At 43.7% G+C, this 13,566-nt stretch overlaps 1 protein-coding gene across 12 annotated transcripts in view; it reads right to left on the bottom strand.

Moving 5' to 3' along the window:
* Positions 1-13,566, bottom strand: part of LTBP1 (latent transforming growth factor beta binding protein 1) — a 357,999-nt gene that overhangs the window by 104,341 nt on the left and 240,092 nt on the right. For 6 of the 12 annotated variants that reach the window (XM_090045635.1, XM_090045667.1, XM_090045616.1 and 3 more), the window contains one exon: positions 9,906-10,007. In XM_090045635.1, coding sequence (XP_089901761.1) covers positions 9,906-10,007 — 102 coding nt within the window. The remainder of the gene's footprint in view (positions 1-9,905; positions 10,008-13,566) is intronic. The other 6 variants (XM_090045626.1, XM_090045658.1, XM_090045687.1 and 3 more) reach the window with 1 other exon arrangement.

The raw sequence follows: 13,566 nt of genomic DNA, 5'->3' as shown, positions 1-13,566 counted from the left end.
AATTCAAGCATGCTAAAGAATGAAAGTGCACAGGTAAAGCACTAAAAATAACCATAACTCTGCCTTCCAGTGACATCAGTATCTGGCTTTCCCTTCTTTAATTTGTTCTGACTTATGTTTTTATCCTGCAAATTCTTTCTCTTGAAGTTTCTGAAATTGTTTGAGAGTGTATTTGAACAGAATATTGTTCTATTTATGCTGAATTAAAAAATATCATGAATCGTTTCCTCTAAGGCACACCCTTGAACTTCTAGTTCCATTGCCTGTTCCTAAAGAAGCTAAGGACCTATGCAATGGGGCCAGAAAGCTGCCAATTTTTCCTGTGACAGAGTTGACATAGCTAGGTCATTCACCATCATCCCCTCCCAGATTTGGGTAGAGAACTGATTGGGCAAAAAGGGCAAGGTCACAACATTGCTATATTGCAAATTCCGGTCTGACATAATTTGTGAGTAGAAATCTCAGGTATAATGGAAAAGCTATAGAATAATTGAAAAAGGCAGCTACATGATCATAGAAAGACAGGATGATACTTCCTACTTCCACAGTTAACATAAGACTATTTAACAGAGGAGCAGATCTGACCCCAACTTATACACAAAGACATTAATTTCAACAGGAACATATTAAGTCAAATAGTCATTTACTTGTTAAGCTGACCAGGAACAATTCGCAGTGACAGCACAAATAGTCCTAACCAGATCCATACTAGATAAATCAATCAAACATTTTCTTCTTTAAATCATCTTTCCTTATCTTGGAAATAAGATGGTGAAAAGTGATGAACTGGGGAATCTACGTTTTTAAGAAAGCCATTAATAAGGTCATCCTACCCTTACGTATGCATATAACTTTATTAAAACCCAATGGGACTGCATGCCCATTACTGTGAACAGGAAATAGTATATAACAGTGGGAGCCAACTTCTTTGGCAGGTGTCGCACGAGCTAAGTCCTGTGCCTTCCCTGACTGCCACATCAAACCCCTTCTCCTGTTTGACCTGCTGCTCTGATTTCTGCTCCCTGCCCCCTTTGGTGCCGCTCTGCCTGTTCCCTTTCCAATCTGTTGCGTGCCACACCAAAGCTGCTTATACCATTGGGCTGGCCACCCTTGGTCCAAGATAATCTTGCTTTGACATCTATATTGATTATAATATCTCTTTTATCATACAATATGTGTCTGTGTATTCCAGTTATTTTAAAAGAGCGAATAGTTACAGCTGAAAGGAACAACAAACTGGATATCAGACAGCTGCACATTTATCCTTCTATAAATATGTAGATTAGATTGCATTTTTTTAATTTTACAGAAAGTGATAAATAGACAGTAGACTGTTACAGTGTCTATAACTTTAAACCATTTTAAAAGGGGAGAGAAGACTTGCAACTTGGGAACATATATCACCTATTCTGATTTAACTGTTACATATGCCACTCCTATACCCGTGTAACTGTGTTACACTGCTGTAACTTTAAACTGGAACAAAAGACATTGCAATAGTTTAGCTCCACTTATATCAGTTGGGAAGCTGAAAAATTTAAGTTATACTGGTGAGGCTTATATTCAAAACTATTACATCTGTCCACACCCTCAGTTAACTAGTCCTCAATGAATCAATCTTCTACAACAGATTTACACTATTAAATCAAATAGTCATTTACTTGTTAAGCTGACCAGGAACAATTCACAGTGACAGCACAAGTAGTCCTAATGAGATCCATACTAGATTTGGCTGCCTTATTATTGGGAATATGATAACTGGGTTAAATACAAGGATTTTTTTTAACTGTAATAACGATTTCACTTTTTAGTTTTAAAATATTCTGCCTTAGACTATAGTTCATAAATAGTTTTTGAAGATTAAACCTAGTTTAAGGCCCCTTTCTGCCAGCCTTGTTAGGCTCTTATTGAGAACATTTCCTGCTGAAAGGGTGTTCAAGAGGAAAAATGTTAAGTCCTATAGTATGGTATACATACAATACATGCCACACAAAGAGCAGGAAGGAGGGTAAAAAAGTCGGAAATAGTACTGAAAAGGCTTGAGTATGAGGGTGGCTGTAACAGGGAACCCTTGCCTTGTTACTGGAAAGCGGTGTGGCCCCTGTAAGAGCAGGGATTTTGTAGCGTGGGCACAGGCAATCAGCAGAGAGGGAATTAAGGAACAACCCTGTGGTCAAGTCAGCTGACACAAGACTAGAAAGGGGCAGGGACTTAGTAGTATATAAGCCAGAGCTAGAGCCGGGGCAAGGAGTTAGACTTGGGAAGCAGCAGGGTGAGGAAGCCTTTGTGTGAGATGGCTGCTACTGATGACTGCCAGACAGGGAGCTTTAAGAGTGCAACCAGAGGGACCTGATTCAGGGCTCAGAAGAAGTGTGGTAGGCAGCTGGTGAGCTAGGTGTTGGTGTTGCTGCCAGAAGACTTAAGTTTATGTTTGGGTTTTGGGTGGGACTAGAAAAGGGATGGCTTGAAGGTCCCATTAGTTCCCAAGAGGTATACGATTGCCTTGAGCCCTGCCAGGGGTCAGGCTCAAGGCACAGACAGGGGCCAGGGATCCCATCTCTGTCCAAGAAGGGGGCAGAGCTGGGGGCTAAGAGGCCTAGACTCTGAGAAGGGCAGGGATATAGCCTAGGGAGGGGCAGAGCTTGGGGCTAGAGGGATAGTCCAAAGAGGGCAGAGATTGGAGCTGGAGGGCCCAAAGCCTGATCAGGATAGATATAAAAGCCCCAGAGGGCAGGCCCATAAGCTTTGCCTACAAGCCTACTAGCTGGTTATCCACTTTCTTGGGTAGTCCTAATGACTCTGCTATTGAGCTAAAACATTAGAAGGTCCTTTTTTTCAAGTATCAAACACATACTTGTCCTGAATTTTTGTGAGATTCAGTTTCATGACTTACCCTCATTGCTGCAGACCTGCCTGGCCAGCGGAGTCTACTGTACATGTTCAGTAGCTGTGTAGGTGTTAATGCCTCAGAATTGGACAAGGAAGTGAGGTACAGAGATTTAAAAAGCCGGAGGTGAAATCGGTCTAAATTATGTGCTTTTCTTTAAGTGGCGTAGTTTAGATCAGTAGCAAACAGAACACACATTTGTCCTTTTCTTGAGGTGGAGGGGTAGAAATCTTAAACCAGGTTCCACAATTTTTAAACCAGTTTATGTGTACCAAACTTCCAGTTTCTGATCGCTTATACCAGTAAAAGTGTAATGTATGTACCTGGCTGAAATTGGGACTGCAAACTCAACCTTAGTGCCAGAAATGGTAGTTATGTGGCTGACCAGCTGCCATTTGCACGGGTAAAGAGAAATATGAATCGGCCCTTTCTGAGCCAAAGCCCAGAAGCCAGGTCCAGAACAGTGGGCCTCCACTAAGGGACCAGCTAGAGTAGAGGAGCGGAAGCTAGGCTGGCCCCAACAAGTGAGTAAAGACCTGAGGTGGGCTTTGGGGACAAGTGTCCCACTGGATGTGACATCTGAGAGGCAAAGGCATGACTTTGTGGGTGGCTAGAGGTCACATCTTCAGGACCTAAGGAATGGCTGGTGGTGAAAATGGGGTGAGACCTTGCGAGAGAGCCTAGCAGGGATGAGATGGCCATGTAAGGGGCATCACAATGATCCTCAGGCATCAAACCAGTTACAGTGGCCTATAAAAGAAACATGCTATGAATTATACATTTTCTGGACAGGGACCATGAATTGTGTTTTTGGACTATTAAAATTCTTAAAGATAAAACTGCTTTGAGATGCAACAATTAAAAAAAATGCACATGAAGTATTACTATGAAACAGAGACCTGGTTTTGGAACAAACAATGCATACCAAGCTGTATTAAAACAGAAATATAAATAAATGCCATAGCAAGACAGACAGAACTCAAGAGAAAGTGAAATGTTTTTTCATAAATGAGAGAAAAAGCTGTAAAATCAAAAGAACAGTTTGTAAAATATGCACAAGTGCTTACATACAAGAAAGAACAAGACCAGAGAAGATGTGATAACAGAAGCTGAAATAGAGCAGTTCAAAGAAGGTGTAAGCTTTCAATCTCCGATTGAGACACACATCTCAGTTCTGGATGAGCATGAACTGTCTCTAATATAAAAAAGGAAAGAGTGAACTAAGCATCTGTGGCAGTATATGAAGGAAAGCCCCTAGTCATGAGCTTACAAACATAAAGTACATGGCATAGTAAAAAAGGTGAATACCACTAATTCAGAGTCAAAATAACAAGTCTGGTAGCAAACCTGAATATATGTTCATGGGAAAAGGGTATGTTCCAGTGCTATACAAGGTGCAATTGTGGGAGGATTGAGAGCCGAACATCTAACAAATCTAGAAAAAGATCAGAAAGAGCTGCAAAACATGATGGCACATGCCTTCATGAAGAGCTAATGTAACTGGGTTCATTCTTTGGTTACTGCAGAAATAAAAGGTGCAGATTCAGACTGTGAACTGACCTCAAGAATCTGAACCAGAAATTTCAGAAGGAATATTTCCTTTTGCCCACAAGGTATGAAATGTTTGCTTACATGGCATGAGCCAAATTCTTCAGCAAACAAGATACATCACAGGGTTTGGCATATTCCCATGGATGAAGACAGCTCTAAGTCTAGACTCTTACTTTCAGTACACTATTTGGCAGATACTATTTGACTTCTGGAACACATTCAAAACTGGAAGTACTTCACCTCACAAGGCCTTGTCCTAGATTCTAGAACATTTTGCAAGAGTAAAAATATACAGGGGTGACACACTACTCTGGCAGCACTGCCACAGAACATAAAGGAACAATTATGGTGAGAACTGGATATTGCAAGAAAAAACAACCTTAAGAAGAATAAGGCTAAGCAACTATTTCAAACAACTGAAATCACCTGCTTAAGAGTGAAACTGATGACAAGGGGGGATCGTGCTTAATGATCCTAGTATTTAAACGATTTTGAACATGCCAAGACAAAAAAAAAGGAATGCAAAAACTGCACATAGTTCTGAAGTAGGGCATAAGTTTATACCCAAGTATGAAGTTCAGATAACTTATTTAAGAAAACAACATTACAATATCTGAGGATGGGCTAGGATGCTATGGCATGATAGTTTATAATTTGGAGCATAAAGAAATATGAACCCTGGCACTGAAGAAGAACGTTCTGCATTTTAAAAAGCTTGTCTAAATCTCTCCCCGCTGTGCAGATGGCCCAATAAAAGGTATCACCCACAAAAATCTTTGCCTCTCACATATTTCCTGGGCCATAATAGCTACATCCCTCCAACATTACCACAACACTAGCACTGCAATTGGTCTGACCTGTTGAAGGAAAAAAAATCTTGAAAGGCATTTTAAATGAAGGACTAAGAGCCTTCTTGTAACAAATACTTGGAACTGCCTGTAATGCATGACACAAGAGCTCTGAGAGCTGCAAAGAAAGGACAGATTCATATTTCTCTTTACCAATGCAAATGGCAACTGTTCAGTCACATAACTACAATTTCTAGCACTTAGCCAGAGTTTGCAATCCCAATTTTGGGCAGGTACAGACATTATACTTTTACTGGTATAAGTGATTGGAAACTGGTCTATATCAGAACAGAAGTATGGCACACATAGACTGGTTTAAAAATGGTGGAAACTAGTTTAAGACCCTCCCCTCACCCCCACAAAAAAGTGTGTGTGTGTGTGTGCGTGGGGGGCAAATGCATGTTCTTTTTGCTACTGATCTAAACTTCACCGCTTAAAGAAAAAGCGCATAACTTAGACCAATTCTACCTCAAGCTTTTTGAATGTCTGTACCTAGCTTCCATGTCCAACTCTGAGGCATAAACACCTGCACAACTACTGAACAGGTACAGTAGGCTCCACTGGCCAGGCAGGTCTGCAGCAATGAGGGTAAATCATGAAAGTGAATCTCAAAAAACTCAGGACAAGCACATGTTTGATACTTGAGAAAGAGGACCCTTTAAAGTTTTAGCTCAATAGTGGAGTCATCAGAATATTTACTCAAGAAAGTGGAGCACTGGCTTGTAAGTTTGTAGATACCCTTACCCCAAGGGGGTCTGAACCTCTGTTTCTCCAGCCTCCCAGTACAGTGCTCTACCTACCGTTTATACCCTGTAGGCAGCAAGGGCCCAGGTGAGAATCCAGGGCCTGCTCCTTTCCAAAGCTGTATCCATCTCACTGAGCCAAACACCCTCTTAGTTCATTTTCATCCTTCTGGCCTCAAGTAACTCCTTCTCTTGGGTCCTCAGGGGGCCAACTTCAAAAGGAGGGCTGAAGAGCAGCCCAAATAATGCCTAATGTGGCATGTTGGTCATGGCACTATGCAGGAAGTCAGAAAAATGCTGATTCAAGCCCCTTCTAGGCAAGGGAAACTTGGAATTTGCATCCCCTGCTTCTTGAATGAATGCCCTAGTCACTTCTATATTGAGTTAAAACATGGGACAGACCTCCTCCTCTTCTCATTGCCTGTCACAGGGATTAGCCAAGTAAAATTTAATGACCAGAGTATGTGCATGTGAAATGGCATGTCTGCCTGGCTAACCTATTGAGCATGTTCAATAGCCATATGGAAGCATTAAACATCCATACTGCCCATAAAGTAGGATCACAAACTGTACATAAGCACGCCAAGGCATATATAAGTTGAAAGAAAGGGATGCTAGGTCATAAATATAGACATGCGGAGTTTCATGCTTTTTCCCTTTTTTTTGGTTGAAACAATGTAATCCTAACTGAAATGCATAATAGGAAGGGGTTTAAAGAAATAGAACAAATATACAGGGATCATTTAAGTACAAAAGTACGTGGCCCGTCTAGTCTTCTGGTATCATTTCTTAACTGAAGACACACTGCATCATAAGCAGGGATCCAGGTTTTCTGTTTGCCACGGAAAAATGCAGATTTTCTCTTTTAAAGGAGAAATTCACAGATTTTCTACTCCAAGGGAGAAAAATCGTCAAACCATGGGTTTCCATGGTTCCACTTCTTGGGGCTGGGGGTAGCGGGATGCAGGGGCAGGGACTGCCACATGCACGTGTACACACACATATACCTGTGGCAGCCAGGCAGTGTGGTGGAGAGTAGCTCCTGCAGGTCCTTCCAGGTAAGTCTATGGGCGAGGAGCATAAGCAACACAGTGGGGAAGGTGTGGGAGCACAGGTGATGAAGTTTGGGGATGGCGTGGGAGGGGCATGTGCCCCCCAAGATTTTTTCACCCATAGTGGGGTGCAGGGCTGAAGATGAGCCGCACCAGCCCCGGGCAGGAGATGCCTCTGCTGCCCAGCAAGCAGAACCCAGCATGAGACGGAGCTCTGCGCCACCATGGCTGTTGAGTTGAGGTGTCCCCTGCCTGCACAGTGTCCACAGTTCCTCAGCTTGGTGGCCATGGCAGCGCGGTGCTCTCTTCCATGCTGGGTCCTGCCAACTGTGCTGTGTAAGTGACTCCTGCCTGAGAATGGTCCAGTCCGGTTACAGTCCCACACCCCAGGCACAGAAATCTGAGGGGGCACATCCCTGTGCTCCTTTATCCCGGGGGGCTGGGGCCTTAGGGCAGGGGACAGCAGGTTGAGTGGGACACCAGCAGGGCCGAGGGGATGGTGGGTCGTGAGTGAGGGGCACCAGCAAGGCCAGGGGGCTACATTGTGTTCAACTGATTCCATATATATATAGTGGCATTTCATTTTAATCATGGAAAAATGCAGATGGAGGTGGGGGTTAATAATAGAATTTGGGATTTTAAAACAGAAAACCAGGATCCCTGGTAAAAAGCAACATGGAATTAGCTGGAGAAAGAAACAGCAAAATCAGTAATAGAAGCCAGAGGTGTAGCTAAGCAGCTCTGCCCAGGGGCATCTGGAATGCACGAGGCAGTGCAGGCTGCCACCATGCCAATGACAGCAGCGTGATCAGCTGTCACTGTAGCAACAGCTGTTTTTGTGCCCCTCCAACAAAGGTGGCATCCAGGGCTGTTGCCCTGGTCAGCCCCCTTCAGTTACACTACTGATATAAGCTATAAGTGATTAACGAAGAACTCTTATGCATTCCCAAGATGAAAAGGAAATCTCAGAGATTTCAGAATTTTCATACAAGGTACTTTCATAATTTGTTAGGTTAATAAATAAGTTTTCCTGGAGCCACCTCACCCATCATTTAAAAAGGTAATCAAAAGAAGATGATGAGATCCTGGATGACAGACTTAATTGTAAAGACAAGAAAGGAAACCTTGAAATCTTCTAATCAACTACTGACTGTGTCAAAGTAGCAATTTAAAGGACAAGAGGCAGGCTCATTTTGGCTGTTGGTGTCTCTGATTCTATACCAATGAAGCGAAAAGAACTTTTACCATTGACTTCAGTGAGAGCAGGATTAAGTTTTGTGTGTGATCTATCAGTTTGTGCATCACATTTGGGTTCTGATAGTAGTTTTCTGCCCTGCTTTTTTTCTCCATCTGGACTCCCATTTAGTTCACAATCTTTGATATTTAGTAATCCAAAGTAAAAGTTGATGTAGCCTCTGAGTTCTCTTTTTCAGTGTTCTCAGCAAGCTTCATTCTTCAGTCATCTTCATAAAATCATCCTGGTTCAGATGCCTCACATCAGTCTTGAAGCAAACAGAATTAGTCATCCCACTCTTGCCTTTGCCTCTTTCCATTTCCAATTCTTCCACCATTGTTGTGGTTTCCACCAGCCTTTCATCCATTATTGCTGTCTCTTGCTGCAGCTTCTGGCTGCATTGACTGACTCAGAATCTTTACCTGTCATTCATGAATATATACTTTCCCCTCCAGCAAAAATACTAATTTGAACTTTATACCACAATGAAGGATCCTTTATACAAGGGTTGCAAAAGACCGGGAAGAATAAAGGAAAATTACTGCTACATCAAAGATGCCCCGACAGTCAGTGCAGCCTCAGGACTGACTAATCACAATGAAATGCTCATGTTTCTTCAAAAACATGTTAGAGCACAGATGGTGCCTATGCAGAACTTCTTTTGTTCTGTTGTATCCTATTGTTTACTCACCAATCTGTTTTCAGCCATCATCATCATTATTATTAAACAGCAAATTGCCGGTCAAGAATGATGGGGATGATAGGGGGGAAGCTTGCTAACCCTAACCCTACCATGCCACTGCTGCCTCCCAGGAGTGGGACGGGGAGGGAGGGGCGGAAGCTTGCCCTGCTGTCCCCTCTGTCCCCCTTCACCAGCACCCTGTGTCGCTGCTGCCTCCAAGAAGCAGGGCCAGGTGTGGTGGGAGGGGAGGTTAGGGTCAGGGTTAGGGTTTGCCCCCCAGCTCTGTCCCCTCTGACCCCACTGTCATAGGCAGTGCTCTGCCATACTGCCACCTCCTATCTGTAGCACTTTTGGAGCACTCTGATTGATTGTTTCAGTAACCAATCAGAGTGCTCCAAAAGCGTTACAGACAGACAGACTAAGCCCTTTATTATATTAGAATTTTATTATTAATGGAAGACCTTATGAACCCCAGCGATAGATCAGAGCCTCCCTGTGCTAGGCACTTTACAAACATACCCTTTGAGATTATTAGATATGTTATGTCCATGTTTTTACAGATGCAATTCAATTATGACTGCAAATCTTAATATTAATAATCTAACAGTGTGTGAAAATCTGGGAGCCGGAGTTCATATATTCAGATTGCCATTTCTTTTGTGAGCATAAAAATCAAGCAGGCAGCTGCAACTACAACCAAAGGAGACTAGGCTCCCAGCTCTACTGAAAATTTACTCCCTTCTATGCCATATGTCTTCCTAGTTTGGATTTCATAGCTAAGTTTCTTCTGTGCTTTAATGTTACCTTCTTTTTTAACACTGAAGTAATGTGGAACTATTTATATTGCCAGAAATATGTTTACAGTCATATTTTAACCCACTGTAAGACTTATAAACTAGGTATCTCACCTGTAACTTGAGTAGGTGCAATTACTTGACTTGCACTTGATGTAGAGACTTCTGGAGCAACTTCAACAGGCAGGGGCGGGGAGGTTCTCTCAACCACAGCTGCTTAACATGGAACATAAAACAATCATAGTAAGGCAAGTTTCACCAGCTGCACATGCAATATTGAATCAGTCTGACCATTAAGAAGCTTGTGGATTGTGGCTCTGCTCTGGCTCCTTGCAGCAGTGACAGCACAGTCTGGAGCCAGGGCAGATCTGTGATCTGCTACCTGGCATGCCTTTGCCTGGAGCATGAAGGCTGCAGATCACAGCTCTGCCCTGGCTTTGGACCACTCTGTCACCGCAGCAAGATTCCTGTCCAGCTCTGGAGTAGCTCCATGTCCTGCCAGCAGGGGCGGTGCTACAGAGGGACTTGGGGGGGAGGGGCTATAGCCACCCCAAAATTCCCTTTAGCCACACCTCCCAACAGTGCTGCCACTGCTGCCCGCTCCACACAGGCAGCGACAGCTGAGCCTGCTCAGCTCCCAGCCACAGCATAGCCTCCCCTCATCCCCTCCACCAGGAAGAAGCTGGCATCACTGCTGTCTGGGCTGGTCTTCACAAAAACCCTGGCCGCACGCTATCACAGGGTGGCTGCTGCTGGGGTCTCCTTGGAAATCTGCCCCAGCCACACGGACAGGGGCTGCTGGGAAATGGAGTCCACCGCTGGCTGGATCCAGCCCACAGCCGTGGATTTTGCCCACTCCTGATCTAGTCCAAGTACTGTATCCTGTTTCTGAGGCCCCTGCCATATATTACCATATATTACGTAATTAACTGGTTAATCACACAATAAATTTAGATCAGCCACACATGCAAAGTAACACTGGCCACACATGGAAAGCAATTATCATGCAATCAACTAGTTGATAGTGCAATAAATTTAAACCAGTCAAATGTGCAAAGTAATTATCACACCATAAAATCATCCATTCAGCAATAAAAAGAGCCAGCAGCTACAAAGTTAGTGCTTGATAATGTGTAACAACTTTATAACTGGTTTCTATTCAGCTTTCATTTGAACATGTGGCAGGGCCCTGGCAGTTGCAGGAGTGGATGCTTTAAAGGAAGAGCATGTGAACACAGTATATCTAGAGTAATTTATCTCCTGTTCATTACCTTTCATGGCATCCACCATTTTTTGTTTAGAAATGCCAGAGGATACACCCCTGATCATTCTGTTAAATAGCTATTAATGTATCTATCACCCATTCATTTGTCCAGTCCTTTTCTGAATTTGGGTTATCAGAGAATCATAGAAGAGTGGGGCTTGAAGAGACCTCAATAAGTCATTTAGTTCAACCCCCTGCCTGAGGCAGGATCATCCTTATCCAAACTATACCATATAAATCCATTGTCTAACATCTTAGCAAAACTACACAGCCCACCCTGACACAACACAAGATGCAACAATCAAACTAGCCATACATAAAGCAGAGGGACCATGGCAGCCTATATTCTGCTTCTGTAAAGGTTGTTAACATAGGCTCAAGAAAGCCTGGATGAGGGCCATGTCTCCTCCTAGAGAAGGCAGTAAAAAACCCAATCTAATGATGGGGTAAAATTTCTTCCTGACCCTAAAGCCTGAATGTCTATGAAATCTAGTGAAATCTAAATCTAAATATGCTAACTGGTCTGACCCTGTGTGGAGGTGCAAGATCCTCTAGCCAGGAACTTCTGGGTTTAAGTGCTAGTAGGAGCACTGGCAAACCTCAGTAAAAACTCCCAGCCTTGGCTGCAGTCAACACATAATGCTTCTGAGGAAGGCTTGAAAAACCCCCTGACACATGTAGCCATAAAGAAATGGAGAGGATTCCATCCCAGCTCCATGAGGCAATCAGCAAAACCTAAAAGCATGGGAAATACCCACAGTAGAAAATAGGCATAGCTATGCCTAGATCATCCCTGACCAATGGTTGCTCAACCTTGCTCACCTTGCTGGGGTTGTTTGACCCCAGTACTCTTTCCTGCCATGGCAGGGGGTCAGACTTGATGATCTGCTCAGGTCCCTTCCGACCCTACTAACTATGAAACTAAACCTGTTTTTGAACACCTCCAGTGATGGAGAGTCCATAACTTCTGTAGGTAGGCTACTCCACCGCCTTACTGTTCTAACAGTGAAGAAGCTTTTCCTGATATCCAATCTAAACCTACTTTGCTGCAACTTTGAGCCATTGGTCTGTGTCCTACTTTCTGCAGCAAGAGAGAAAAGGTATTCTCCCTCTTATTTATGGCAGCCCTTCAAGCATTTGAAGACTGCTATCATGTCCTTCTTAAGCTCCTCTTCTACAAGCTGCACATGCCTAGCTTCTTCAGCTTCTCCATGTATGACTTGCTTTCCAAGCTCTTTACCATTTTTGTTGCCTGCCTTAGGACCCTCTCTAACTTCTCCACATGCTTTTTAAAATGTGGGGCCCAAACTGCACACAGTATTCTAAATGAGGCCTGATCAGTGCCGAGTAGAGACCTTCCATGTCTTGCACTTAATGCTTCTAGTGCAAGCATTAATGCTTTTACTGATGTACATATTGACTATACTATCTGCTTCTACAATCTATACTATTGGCCTCTACAGCCTCCTGTGGTAATGAGTTCAAAACTCATATTAACTATGCCCTGCATAAAAAGTACTCGTTCTTATTATTTTTTTAAACTGTCTCTTGCTAACTTTAGTGGGTGTCCCCTAGTTCTAGGATGGGGTGAATAACAGTTCCCTATTTGCTTTGTTCACACCCTTCAGCTAAATACAGACATTCAAGAATATTAAAATGGGTTCAAAATGTCCACCTGATTTAAACTTAGTTTGTCCCAGTGCTGACGTTATATTTACAGACCCGGTCTCAGTGACCAGAAATCAGTGCAAACCTGTAACTGTACAGAAGTTACATGCATACATACTGGTCTAAAAACTGCAGAACCTGTTTTAACATAAATTTGGAACAATGCAGTATAGAACTTACTTGATTTAGGTCAAACCAGTGCATAGAACTGATGCACACTTTCTCTGTGAAGTCCTGGGGCTGGGAAAACCCAGCTGCCAGCCCCAAGGCTGTAGTTTTCACTTCCTGCCCCACACCGGGCTATTTTTTGCACCCTGTCCCTCTCCCCTTCACCTCCAGATCAGCCAGCTACCCTAACCCCCATCCCGGAAGCCACTTCGGGTACAACTGTTTTTATCAGCATTCACTGCTTCTGGAGCCAAGCAAGTAAGTCCTGATGGGGGGAGAGGAGAAAGGAATGGGGGTACAGGTTCACTGGAGGGTCAGGGGGTTAGAAATAGCTCCCTAATCTGTTCCGCAGACTCCACAAGCCTCCCTCCAGACTGTCCTGGACCCCAGCAACACTCTGCAGGTCACACCTGCCCCCCACTCAACAGGGTTCATGCCTGCCCAACCCCCACCCTTGCACCTGATCCTCCACCCCACCCCCAGGTTGCACCCGTACCCCTATCCCCAGTGGACCTCCTATCTTCCCCAGTCTGCTTGCCCTCCCACTCCCCTCATCCTGACTTACCTGATATCAAGCAAACATTCTGAACCAATTTAATCCCCCCATAATGCCCCCAAATGTCTGTACTTAGCGTCATTATTTTATAGACCTCTATCCTTTTCCCCTCAGCTTTC

This window comes from Crocodylus siamensis, chromosome 1, assembly GCF_052110815.1.
Source record: "Crocodylus siamensis isolate JL-2025a chromosome 1, ASM5211081v1, whole genome shotgun sequence".
In the NCBI taxonomy this organism is placed as follows: Eukaryota; Metazoa; Chordata; order Crocodylia; family Crocodylidae; genus Crocodylus; species Crocodylus siamensis.
This window is presented reverse-complemented; position numbering and strand designations above follow the sequence as displayed.